The sequence below is a fragment of the Xenopus tropicalis genome, chromosome 7, assembly GCF_000004195.4.
Source record: "Xenopus tropicalis strain Nigerian chromosome 7, UCB_Xtro_10.0, whole genome shotgun sequence".
Classification (NCBI taxonomy): domain Eukaryota; kingdom Metazoa; phylum Chordata; class Amphibia; order Anura; family Pipidae; genus Xenopus; species Xenopus tropicalis.
This window is the reverse complement of record NC_030683.2, coordinates 104,332,124-104,346,096: the sequence shown is the minus strand read 5'-3', so window position 1 is coordinate 104,346,096 and position 13,973 is coordinate 104,332,124. Positions and strand designations below refer to the sequence as shown.

The following is a 13,973-nucleotide window of genomic DNA, read 5'->3' as shown; positions in this document are numbered from 1 at the left end:
TAAAGCAAAACCAATTCCCTACACAGCCCTGTCTGCACCACAATTAATTGCGTGGTTATTATAAGTTCATTGTATCATTACAGTTTACATTTACATGTATTCTATTCTAAACCAGTTCTGTCCAACTGGCCTCCAGCAACCCCCCTCTGTATGTCCCCCCCACCTGTCTGGCTTACCTTTGCGTAAGATTTAAATGGTATCAGTACTGAGATTAACTGGTTCACACCTCAGATTCAGGCTGTAAACCGCCGTATTGTATAAACATATAATCCCCTGTACTATTCACACCTTTAAGTTTCTGCTTGTTCACCTCTGCATTGTTCACACCTCAGGCTCAGACTGTAAGCCCCCAGATTGTTTACCTGTTCAAACCTCAGACAGACTGTAGGAGCAGTGCCAGCATTGTATCACTGTATGTACTGTGTATGGCACAGGCAGCATAGGGCAGACAGAGCATGGCACACACAGGCAGCATAGGGCAGGCAGAGTATGGCACACACAGGGAGCATAGATCAGGCAGAGTATGGCACACACAGGCAGCATAGGGCAGGCAGAGTATGGCACAAAGGAGCAGCATAGGACAGGCAGAGTATGACACACACAACAGGGTAGGGCAGGCACAGCATTGTATCACTGTATGTACTGTGTATGGCACAGGCAGCATAGGGCAGACAGAGCATGGCACACACAGGCAGCATAGGGCAGGCAGAGTATGGCACACACAGGGAGCATAGATCAGGCAGAGTATGGCACACACAGGCAGCATAGGGCTGGCAGAGTATGGCACACACAACAGAGTAGGGCAGGCACAGCATGGCACACACAGACAGTTAAGGGCAGGCAGAGTTTGGCACACACAGGCAGCATAGGGCAGGCAGAGTATGGCACACACATGTGGGGTAGGGCAGGCAGAGTATGGCACACACAGGCAGCACAGGGCAGGTAGAGTATGGCAGCCACAGGCAGGGTAGGGCAGGCAGAGTATGGCACACACAGGCATCTAAGAGTAGGCAGAGTACGGCACACACAGACAGCATAGGGCAGGCAGAGTATGGCACACACAAGCAGGGTAGGGCCGGCAGAGTATGGCACAAACAGGCAGGGTAGGGCAGGCAGAGTATGGCACACACAAGCAGCATAGGGCAGGCAGAGTATGACACACACAGGCAGCATAGGGAAGGCAGAGTATGGCATACACAGGCAGCATAGGACAGGCAGAGTATGACACACACAAGCAGGGTAGGGCCAGCAGAGTATGGCACACACAGGCAGGGTAGGGCAGGTATGGCACACACAGGCAGCATAGGGCAGGCAGAGTATGGCACACACAGGTGGGGTAGGGCAGGCAGAGTATGGCACACACAGGTGGGGTAGGGCAGGCAGAGTATGGCACACACAGGCAGGGTAGGGCAGGTAGATTATGGCACACACAGGCAGCATAGTGCAGGCAGAGCTGTGTGTGCCATACTCTGCCTGCCCTATGCTGTTTGTGGGAGGTGAACGTGGCAGGGGTTTGTTAGCAGTTGGATATAGCCATTAAATGGTCCCTAAGGTGTGTTATTATATGCTGGAGGTTACTGTGTTACCCACAGGGGAAGAGGAGGCATATGGATTTAAGGGTGTGTCTTAATATGACATAATATAATTCTTTCACATTTGAATGATGGTTGATATCCCCACAGTGAGCACCAACCATTTGGGTTTATGCTACGCTACCATTATTAATGTGGCCATGGTCTTAAAAGCTCTTGTTAAAACATGGGTGTGGTTTGAAGTGGGTGTGGTTTTAAAAGGGGGGGTGACCAAAACTGACTTCCATTAGCGGCCCTCCACTATGTATGCTAGAGAAATTCCAGCCCTCGGCACCAGAGAAGTTGGACAGCCCTGCTCTAAACAATGTGATTGCACGTTTTCTTTCTATTTGATTTGCTTTGTATAACATCCCCGTGGCATTATGTATGTGGCTACACTGCGCACTGTGACAAACAATGTAATTCTCAAACTTTCTTCCACTGTCACTTTCGCCCATATAAAACCCACGCAAAGGCAAACTGGTTGGCACAGAGGCATACATTTTCGCATTGCGAATAATATGTCTGTTGCCACCTTTTATTACATTCCCCCCACAGAATTTATTCTTTATCACTAGCCTGCCCATTTCCCCACCCCTTACGTCCAAGTGATGTCACTGTCCGCCCCCTAAACCCAAGGGCTGGTATTTTAAAGAAATAAAGGTGGACTGATTTGTGATTGGTCGGCCCTCCAAGCTCAGGCAACCAATGACTGAAGTTGCTTACTGAAACATGATCTCTCGCTTGTTTCCTATACACAATCAACTTGGAAAAGCTCAACTACTAAAACCTGCAGAAACTCCCGCGCGGTTCCTGTAACCTATCGCTCAAGATCATAAATCAGCCCCTAAAGCCCTGGATTGTTGCTGTGATTCAAATTATATTGTGCTAAACTCATATATTTCAATTAGAGCTTCCAGAATTCAAATGTTTAATTTATTTTTTATTTATTTATTTAACATCTCAAAGCTTCAGAGTTCACTTACAGATCAATGGAAGCTGCCCTAGGCAATGTTTCAATTTTTTATGTTTTAGAAGATTAGAATACAAATTTGATTCACTTCATTATTTTTTTTTACAGTTTTGTTTAATCAAGTTTTTTTAATAAATAAACAAACATTTGAGTTTGGTAAAATTTGTAGTTTATTCAAATGGAAAAAAAACCCTCTAATATTCACATATTCAAATATTGATAAACTGGCCAGTATTTAACCAGCCTACCCAGTAAATCCCTAGCTAAGGCTGGCACCGGTTTGACAAATTTACTGGCAATATACTTGTAATACCCTATAAATTCCCCACTTTCCTAACCTTCTCCTCTGCTGATCAACCTTTATAACCACTCTGCCCTGCCCCCTTCTCCATCCATTTACCAGTCATTTACCCTTTCCCTGCCCCAGTCTGCTCATTTTCCCACCCTTGATATTATAGCCCCTCCCCCGAATGATGCCATGGTCAGCCCCTGACTCAAAGGCCGGTATTATGGTGGGGAAAAGGTGGCAACCCTACTGAGCTGATATAAGAAACTAGACTAGACCTGGGGCTGTGCAGCTACAGGGAACATCCAGCATTTTATAAATTGCAGCACCTTGGGGGAAGATTTATTAATTTTCATGTGACTGTGGGAATCACGATTCAGAAAAATAAGTTGCTCACAACATCGAACAGAGGTGATTGTAATTTTCCCCAAATCTGTGCATGTATTTATAAAAATGAAAAGATTAATTGCTAATTAGAAAGGGAAGTTTAAGAACAAACTTCATTTTGGGTTGAAAAACGTGAAGTCACTGAATGAAATCTGATCTGTTGTTGGCTCCACCCACTTTTTCTAACCGTGGACCCACAGTTATATAGTAAAAACCACTGTGCAAAGTTTGGGGACCCTGGTTTTAATAATGTCTGAATGGCAGCGATTTAAATTTCCCCACTGAAAGTCAATGAGTGACATCTGATTGGCAGTTGGTGGCTCCGCCCACTTTTTCTAACCTGAAACTGCAGTTTCCCAGTGACTAACTGCAAAGTTTAGGGACCCTAGGATTAATAGTTAAAGAACGGCAGCAGTTTAAATTTAAATAAGTCAATAGGTAAATTGTGATTGGTGGTTGGTGGCCCCGCCCACTTTTTCTAACTGTGAGTCAAAGTCACATTGGGCACCCTAGCATAAATAGTGTGAGAATGACAGCATTAAATTTAAACCAATAAAAGTCAATAGGTAAATTGTGATTGGTGGTTGGTGGGTGTGCCCCCAGTCACCCAGTGACAAACAGTGGGCACTCTGGCATAAATAGTGTGAGGATGGCAGCATTTTAAATTTAAACCAATAAAATTCAAAGGATGAAATCTGATTGGCTGTTAGTGGCCCAACCCACTTTTCCTATTTTTGAACTGCAGTCCCCCAGTGACCAACTTTGCAAAGTTTGGGGACTCAGGAATAAAAATTGTGAGACTGACAATTTACACTTTACCATTGAAAGTAAATAGGTGAAATGTGATTGGTTGTTGATGGCTCCATCCACTTTTTCTAACTTTGAAGGGCAAACACCTAGTGACTAAATCAGGGAGTTTAACAACAATGGAATTAGTATTTAAATAATGGAATCAGTTTAAATATAAACCAATGAAATTTAATGGGTTGATATGAATTGGCTCTTGGTGGCTCCACCCACTTGTTCTAACCCTGAATATGTAGTCATCCAGTGACTGACAGCATTTTAAATTTAAGCCAAAAATATTCAATAGGTGAAGTCTGATTGGCTGTTGGTGGCCCCACCCACTTTTTAAAACCTAAACATGCAGTCCCCTAGGGACCAACTGTGAAAACTTTGCGGACCCTGGTGTTAATACTGTGAGAATGGCAGCAGGTTGGATTTCCCCATTGAAGGTCAATAGGTAAAATCTGATTGGCTGCTGGTGGCCCCACCCACTTTTTACATGGTGACTAGCTCTGGAAAGTTTGGGGACCTTAGTATTAATATTTAAAAATGGCAGCAGTTTAAATGTAAACATATAAAGTCTATAGGTGAAATCTGATTGGCTGTTTTTGGCCCCGCCCACTATTCTAAACTTGGAACCTAGTCACCAAGTGACAAACTGTGCAACGTTTGGGGACCCTGACATTAAACATGTGAGAATGGCAGCAGTTAAAATTTTCCCACTGAAAACAATGAAAGAAATGTGATTGGCTTTTGGCGGCCTGCCCACTTTTTCTAACCTTGAGTATGAAGTCACCCAGTGACCCTGCCATCAAACCAAAAAAAAATTCAATAAGTGAAATCTGATTGGCTGTTGGCTGTTTTTCAAAAGTAAAACTGCAGTCCCCTAGTGACCAACTGTGAAAAGTTTGGGGACTCTGGTGTTATTACTGTAAGAATGGCAGCAGGTTAAATTCCCCATTGAAAGTCAATAGGTAAAATCTGATTGGCTGTTGGTGGCTCCACCCACTTAAAAAAAACTTTGAATACATAATCACCCAGTGACTGGCTGTGCAAAGTTTGGGAACCCTGGCATCAAACCAATAAAAATCAATAGGTGAAATCTGATTGGCTGTTTGTTGCTCCGACCACTTTTTAAAACTTAAACTGCAGTCCCCTAGTGACCAAGTGTAAAAAGTTTGGGGACCCTGGTGTTAATACTGTGAGAATGGCAGCAGGTTGGATTTCCCTATTGAAAGTCAATAGGTAAAATCTGATTGGCTATTGGTGGCTCCACCCACTTTTTCTAACCTTGAACCACAGTTACCTGGTTCCTTACTCTGCAAAGTTTGGGGACCCCGGTGTTATTACTGTGAGAATGGCAGCAGGTTGGATTTCTGCCAAGTCCATAGGTAAAACCTGATTGGCTGTTCACAGCTCCACCCACTTTTGAGCATCCAGCAATCATCATATTTTCATTCAGGCTGAGCCCATGACTGTGTGATTCAAGTTTGGGGAGTGTAGCCTCAAAGCTGTAAGATTGGCAGCAGTTTCAATTTCCCCATAAAAGTCAATGGGTAAAATTTGATTGACTGTTGCTGGCCCCTCCCACTTAGAGGGCCATCCAAAAATGTGGCTGTTTCATTCGGGGTGACCCCATTATTTTGTTATTCAAGTTTGGGGGCTGTAGCTTCAAAGCTGTAAGTGTGGCAGCAGTTTGGAAATCTTCCCTGTCAAAGTCAATGGGAAAATTAGGGGGTTCGGAGCGGCGCCACAAAAAGATGGGGGGGCGGGATCACTTAGAAAAGCACAAGCAACCTGCTCCGCTATAGGGCGAAGAAGTGTGGGGAGTTTGGGTGTTGTACCCCTAAAACTGTAGGAGGAGTAGCGTTTAGAAAATGGGGGGCGCTAAGAATAAGAAGAAGAAGCTGAAGGGGAAGAACAGTGTATTGGGGGTTCAGCCCAACACAATAAGTCTGCCCTTAAATACACCGTTTGTTTGTTTATCTGCAAACCTTGCCGGCTGCAATATGTAGGTTATACCAACTGCACCACCTTGCGCGTGGCCCTCCAAACGCCTCCTACGGCTCCCAGGCTACTCACAGGCCTGTACACTTCATTGTATGACATCATTTTCATTTAATCCGGCTCCATTTTCATGAATTACAGCAAAAAAAACGCATTCTCAAATACTTATAAATTTGCCCTTAAGTGTTTATCATGAAATATGGTAAGTCCATTTTTAATAGCCGTTAAATAAAGTTTGTATATTTCCTTTACGCTGCTGGTTCCCCCAGTCATTGGAAGAAAGCGCCCTTCTTCTGGACCTATGTTCTGAATGGCCGTGCTGTAAACACATCAATAAATAATAAGGACCAGCTTGTAAAAACCTGGTACAGACTTCTGGGGTTATGTAATAAAAGGCGCTAGGTTTGCCCAGGAGCAGTAACCCATAGTAACCAATCAGCAGGTAGCATTTACTGGTCACCTGTTTGAAAGCAAACATCTTATTGGTTGCTATGGGTTACTGCTCCTGAGCAAACATAGTGCCTTTTATTACAAATCAATCTGTACATGATGCAGAAAAGGGAATGGCTTTAGTGAAGCACATACAGGGCCATTTCTGCCATAATAGTAATGAGCCCCACAAAGAAAATGGAAGAATGCACAGGAACAACTTGATTGGTGTCATAAAGACCTTCAGTGCATTTTTACTGCACACAAAATAACCAAACGCCTCAAGGGCCTCACACCCCCTTTGTCAGTGGTGAAGTGCATAATGGCAGTGAGCCGCCAGTTACCCGTGGCTACAAAAAGGCATGTAACTTTAAGAACCAAATTCAAATTTCCATTTTTTAATCAAATATTCTCTCTGCACAAACTAAGTGCCCCCCCTTCCTTTGGCCCTTAAGGTGGCCATACAAGTACCAATAACAATCCTTCCTGCGATCATTGGGGCTGCAGCAGCCCCAGAAACGCCACTGTGCACACAAGCAATTATACAGTTAATTGTAAAAAACTGAGCCTGAGCATTCAGATCTACTACATATCTAGTAAAGTCTGAGCTGCTAGTCTAACTCTGAAAACTGCTGTTCCTGATGGTTTTTTTTTGTGGGAAGATATGTCAAGTACAGCAATAATTGTAACAATAAAGATCAAATGTGTAGAACTTCAGCTGATGCACAGCATCACATGACTATCCTTAACCCTACCATTGTGACATCATCATGTCACAGTGCCACAGAGACTTCATTATGACATCATCATTTGCAGAGGCTTTAACATTCTCCAGCCTCTCAGAAGTTCAGTTGCTGTTTAGCGTTGGAAGTGGAAGGAGTGTAGTTAGCGTTATCAGCAACTATTGGTTATTGATCAATGTGTTCAAGAAAAATCAATAGAAACAACAGCAAGATAAATATGGATTTAGGAAGCAGCAAAAGAATGGAAAATGGCTTCAGAGCAAGAGTATTTGCTGTCTTTAGAAATATTAAAAGGAAGATTGTGTCTGTTTTTGCTTTACCTGCCCAGGAAGAGAGTGAAGAACCCAATGTGAGGGCGAGTATAGAACATCAGAGAACTGGATATCCCAGGAAGAGGAAATTAGAGGAGAGCTCCAGTGAAGAGCGGTATATAAAGAGAAGAAGAACCCAATCTGATGCTGTCACCCCATCAGAAAAGGGAGCTACAAGTGCAGAGTTGCACCTACAGGCAGAGAATAATCTGCAGGAAGACCGGCATCAAGCAAGCTGGCCCTTGACCAAACGGGCAAAGAAGCGCAAAAGATCCGCTGATGAGGATTCGCTAGTGAAATACGGGAAGAGGCTCAAGGGTGAAGAATCCCCAAATGAGTCAGGCCCAAGTAAGTAAATGGGTTTTAGAAATATACACATATATGCTAGTGTCCTATTATAATACAGGGACCTGTTATCCAGAATGCTCAGGGCCTGGGATTTTCTGGATAAGGGACCCTTCCATAATTTGGATCTCCATTTCTTAAGTCTACCAATAAATCATTTAAAAATTCATTAAACCCAATTGAGGATTAATTATATCTCAGTTAGAGTCAAGTAGAAGATTCTGTTTTATTATTACAGAGAAAAATGAAATCACTTTTAAAAATTAGAATTTGCTTATAATGGAGTCTATGGGAGATGGCCTTTCTATCATTTGGAATTTCCTGGATAATGGGTTTCCTCATAATGGGCCCAATACCTGTAGTAATAAGTATCCATACTAAAGTCATATTCTTTTTGTCCCAACCAGGTGAAAGTGCTACAGTGTCGCTCAACAGATTTGATTTCTATAAGTTTCTTGGAGCCGGCAGCTTTGGAAAGGTAAGTTACGCACACTCCTTCATTTATTATTTATATAATTACAACTTTACATTGGTTCCATTGATATAACTGACACATATTTCCCACTGAGCACTTACTATATCCAATCAGACAATAGGATACTACTCTACTCTTCTCCCATTAGCACCTACTGAATTCTGTACATGGCTGCTTATTTAACGTTACTGTCTCTACACAATGTCCTCCTCAGGTTTATCTGGCTAAGGACAAAATCACAGGAAAATGGGTGGCTGTGAAGATGATAAAGAAGGAATATGCAGATGAAGAAAATGTGATGAGTGAGAGGCGGATATTAGAATTAGCACAGGACTGCGCCTTTCTCACACATGCATATGCTGCCTTTCAGACAGAGGTACGAATATGCCGTGCAGCCCAGCAATGCATGGATGCACATTATTTGTAATATGTTCTATTAGCCCTGACCTTATGAGTATCCATTACAGTACTGAACTTCTACCCATTGTGTCTGTTTCCTTTATAGGATGCTATATATTTTGTGATGGAGTATGTGTCTGGAGGGACCTTAGAAGATCTCCTGATTGAAAAAGGTCCCCTTGATATTAACAGCACACGGTAAGCCCCAGTTATAATGAATTTAATGTGCCTATCATTGGCTGCTTGACAAGTAATCTGTGTATAAGACCAACCCAGTGAGGCTGCTGGGACAGGCCTGGACAGTTCAGTTATTTAATATATAAATGTATGACATAGTAAGGGATCAGACTACTAATCTTTATTTTCTTATTCTTTAGGATCTTAGCTGCTGAGATAGTGTGCGGACTGAAATTCCTCCATTCTCGTGGCATTGTTCATAGGTAAGAATCTCAATGATTTAGAAGGTTTAGATGGCGCTGTTAGCAGAAAAGCTGTTGTTGATGTATGATTTTTGGCATATGGATTCATCTCACACTCTCATCATTACAGGGACTTAAAGCCTGAAAACATTATGAGAGACAGTGCTGGTCACATGAGGATTGCCGATTTTGGCTTAGCTGTAGAGGGAATGTTTGAGGGCCAGAGAATCAAATCCTGTGCTGGAACCCGCGATTACATGGCCCCTGAGGTAAGGACAATACAGTTTATCTAATATGTTAGCACCCTAATAAGCAGTGTGCAGCCAGCGCACAGAGCCCAATTGCCCCTCTTCATTGTCACAGTGTATTGTCGCCCTTATTATATCTGCCTTGGTTACTGCACTTAATGGCTTGCTAACTGTTTCTCTGCTATTGATGCTTTTGCAGGTAAAGTCTTACAAGGAATATGAAACCTCCGTGGACTATTGGTCGTTAGGAGTGATAATTCATGAGATGCTTACTGAGGAAAAACCCAAATTTTCCTGGTGGGCAGAAAAATTTAAATGTCCAGAGAGCTTCAGCCCTGAGACAAAGGACTTTATGGAGAAGGTGAGTATGGAAAAGAGTAATGGTAGCACTATAAAATACATTGTATGACATCTAATGATGGTTTCTCTTCTTACAGCTCCTGTGTAGGGATCCTGACACTAGGCAAGAATTTGTTCGGTGTATCAAGGACCATCCGTTCTTTACATCAATCGACTGGGTGGCCCTGGAAGCTGGGGAAATTGAGCCCCCTTTCATACCAGTAAGTAATCGAGTCTCCTTTGATTCAAGTGTGTTTAGGTTTTACATACTATATATTGAATATAATGATATAAATAAAGTGTAAATATTAGGGCTCATTTACTATGGGCATGGGTGCAATTGATGGATTGCTGAGCGGCACAAACTTATACCTCTCTCTCTTTTTAGCCACCAATGGAGGAACAACTGAAACATTGTGAAGAGGAATTTCCCGCTAAATCCTCTGTTACACCAGGCCAGGAAAGGTCATTGACAGGGTTATCATTTGTGTGCCAGGAGTGGCAGTGAATCCCACCCAATCCTTAGAATTCCCCTCTAGCTGCAGAGAAGCAGTAAAGTCTGAGCGGGAATAACGCGTTGCACACAAATGGTTATTGTGCTTACCCGGCACCAAGCTACGCGCTCCAGTTCAGTAGAAGGTAGGTATTTACTTTGCTTATTTGCATTCTATCTTATTAAAAAGGTATCATTCTTTTATCATGTAACCCTTGACCTGACACATTTAGAATTAAGGCAAGAATATTACTAAGAGCTAAAACAGCACATTGTTTACCTTCCACAATCTAAAAATATATCATTCTTTTCAGAAGCAGAGCGGAAGAAAAGCCTTGAAAACTGTAATGGGATTGTACATTACTGAGTCCGGGTACAGGACCAGAGCGCTGAGATGAATTCTACGAATGGTGGCATGAAGAGAATAAGAAGAACAAGGGCACTAGCACAACATCCAGTGCCATTTTGGCCATAAGGCAGTTAAATAGGGGTGTCCAAAAGTCACCCTTTGTAAGAAAAGAAAAAGATTAATTCTGGGTTGTTTACCGTTAATTCAGCTCTTTTAAAACCCAGAGTGCAACTGCTTTCTTGGCACTAAAGATGCAGCAGGGAGATGGGAGGGAGGGTGGCACGGGGGTGATGCCCAGACAGCATCAGCCCCCTATACAGCCCTGCCTGCACCACAATGAATTTTGTGTTTATCATGACATCATTGTATCTTTCAACTTACTGTAAATGTATAAATAAATAATGACTGTGATTTGATTTGCTTTGTGTGAATTTCCATGGCATCATGTATGTGGCTACCTATAATATTGCTTATTACAGCTGAGAAATAAAATATTATATAATGACATACTTACAAAAATATAAATAATAGATAATCTTAAAATTGTCCATCCCCTTTAGTATTTACAAACCACACTGGGAGTTGTAAGGGGTTATTTACTGTACCTTAATGCAAAAGTGCTAGAGCACTGAGGGGCGCAGTAATAGCATGCCCCTTACTGCTCATCTATCAAACACTCGCGCACTGGCAATGCTGCACTCAGGAGGTACAGGCAAGCCCTGCCATAGGGCAAGCAGTAAGGACAGGGCCCTGTTGTGGCCTGCGCCTCCTGACGCTCTTCAATTTGTATAATTTGAATGATGCGCAAGTTAGGGGATGTATAGGGGACGGGAGGTGGGACGTCTATGTGCCTTCTTCTACCCACCTTTCCTGGATAGAGTGCTGCATACCTCCCAACTGTCCCGATTTTCTCGGGACAGTCCTGGATTCTTTCTAAAAATTTCCTCTTTGATTTCCTGCACTGAAAGCTAAAAAGATACAAAGTTTCTCAAACTAAAATGAGCAGCTTTTGGCAGGGAGCCCAGAAAACTTAACAAGCTACACGTGCACTTAGATACAATTGTAACTAATAAACAGGTCTCTTGGGGGAACTGAAACATACAGCTAAGGCTGATGCTACACGTGGCGTTTTTACGCTGCGTATTTTCTAATTCTCTCAGCGGCTGAATAACGCCTGATATCATCATCCATAGAAATAACTTGAAAAGACTCGAAGCAAACCACACAATGCGGAAATACACTAGAAAACGCCTTAGCACGGATTCCCCGATATCGCCCACCCATAGGTGGGGATTTCGGGGACATCTGTAGGGGACATCGCCAAGCGAGCAGATCTGCCCGTGTATGGGCAGCTTGAGAGCAGTGATCCCCAACCAATGGCTCATGAGCAACATGTTGCTCCCCAACCCCTTGGATGTTGCTCCCAGTGGCCTCAAAGCAGGTGCTTATTTTTGTAATGTAATTGCCAAAAATGATAGCTCTCATTGACACCCCCAGGAACATTTTTTATGCGTGTGTTGCTCTCCAAAACCTTGTGCATTTGAATGTAGCTCACAGTTATAAAAGGTTGGGGATCCCTGCATTAGAGGGTGTGTTATATGGTTCACCTATATATTTATACATAGAACAAGCCACAAAACTCCTCTGTCCTATTATTACAGAATATCAACTGCTAGCAATTGATGCAATGTTGGCCTTTATGATGTCCCCTGTGTCTAGTGAGCCATGGAAAGGAAACCAAAGCACTTGAATGCTTTCAAAAAGATGAATGGTTAATGCTACCAGCTGAATACTTGCTATGGTTCAGTAGACTTGGTGCACACTTTATGACTATTATTATATAACCCCCTAGCTGTATTACCATGGGTTTGATAAGCTAATCAGTTTAGATAAGAACAGTGTACTGTACAGACAGGAGCCATGCATGGACTGTTTCATTGCTGCTACTGTTTATGTTGCTGGCACATTAATGGGACTGCAGACTGAATCCCTTTACACTTCCTATTGGTTATAATGGGGATTTAGCTGAGACAAAAGTCTTTCCAGGCTATTACAAGGCAGAACAGATATCCCTGAAAAATGATTTGCAATTTGCCATAAATGAGAATTTGAATGTTACTTACTTCTCTGTCCAATGATTCTAAGCTGGGAAAGCAGATCTTCTGGAATATCTCTGGGTAAAAACCGCTGTAAGAATCCTGGTAACAAAATTCTAGAGAAAGAAAGGCAAATAAGGTCAATTGGTATCATGTATCCAATCACAGTGTTCCTTGTCATTTCCTCAGGGCTTCCTGCATAACACATTGCACACAGAGTTACGGTGGCTATACACGGAAAGATTTGCTTGTTTGTCAAGGTCACCAAACGAGCGAATATTTCCCTTCATATGCCTACTTGGGGTGGCCAATATCATAATAATCGTGCGATTGCCAAACGATCGCATTACAATGAAGAGGATGCAGAAAGTTGGAGTGAAGACTGCATTAATGAGCCAATACAGTTCTCAATCCGACAAAAAAATCAAACCTACCCAACCAACATCTGCCCAAATTTTGGCCAGATTTAAGTCGGGAGGCCTGTCGTAGGGCCCCATACACAGGCAGATAAGCTGTTGAATTGGTCTGAAGGACCTGAATCCGCAGCTTAAATATGCCGTGTTTGGCCACCTATGGGCTCATTTACTAATTGTACAAGTACTAAAATTGTGCCCATTAGGACCAATAAGCTGAGCATTTGCACCCATGGCATTTGTTGTGGCATTGTGCCCAATGGTACAGGTCCCAATAATGCACAAGCTAGAGTGCGCCCCTACATGCCACCTCTAGAATTCCCCTCACAAATACAGCACTGTGTTTCTGTGTCTCTGATCTCCATACTGGAGCGCACTGTCCATACCGCTAACCCTCAGGGCACAATACAAAGTGTTAAAAACATGGAGCTGCCATTAGTTAATGAGCCCTAGTGAGTTAAAGGAATCTAATTTTTAAATAGGCGCTAGTGCTTTCTTTCATGTAAGATATGCAAAAAATCATGCATATGTTTTAAAAAATAGCATTTATTAGGGCGAAGACACACAGGGCGATTAGTCACTGCGATTTCCAATTATTAAACTGGCTAACACTGCAAAAGCCAGCACAGTGTACAGAATTAGCCCTGAGTGAGTCTATGAATTCAACCTGCTCCAAGGTATTGCTGCTTATCTAGAAGGGAGTGCATGTAGAATTACAATTTGCTCTCATAAAAATAGACTGGACTGTCCAGCAGACTTTTTATTGCCCTCAAACATTAGAAGTATAAGATTAAAACTTACATAACTCAAAGCTCCTGGCCTTTGACCTTCTACCTTTATAGTTAGTCATGGAATTTCTAGCGGTAGATTATTCCATCTATTATAATCTACAGGAACCTATTAA

General features: G+C 42.6%; 2 protein-coding genes across 2 annotated transcripts in view; one reads left to right on the top strand and one right to left on the bottom strand.

Moving 5' to 3' along the window:
* LOC100494984 (sacsin) overlaps positions 1-13,973 on the bottom strand; it is a 40,807-nt gene that overhangs the window by 13,211 nt on the left and 13,623 nt on the right. The window contains exon 7 of the mRNA XM_031906007.1: positions 12,684-12,772. Within this exon, the coding sequence (XP_031761867.1) occupies positions 12,684-12,772 (89 nt within the window). The remainder of the gene's footprint in view (positions 1-12,683; positions 12,773-13,973) is intronic.
* LOC105947923 (protein kinase C delta type) lies at positions 7,227-10,825 on the top strand. Its single transcript, XM_018095486.2, has 10 exons — positions 7,227-7,841; positions 8,246-8,316; positions 8,528-8,689; positions 8,819-8,910; positions 9,090-9,152; positions 9,262-9,400; positions 9,579-9,740; positions 9,817-9,939; positions 10,107-10,357; positions 10,526-10,825. The coding sequence occupies exons 1-9, from the start codon at positions 7,358-7,360 to the stop codon at positions 10,224-10,226; spliced, it is 1,416 nt and encodes a 471-aa protein (XP_017950975.2). The 5' UTR covers positions 7,227-7,357; the 3' UTR covers positions 10,227-10,357; positions 10,526-10,825.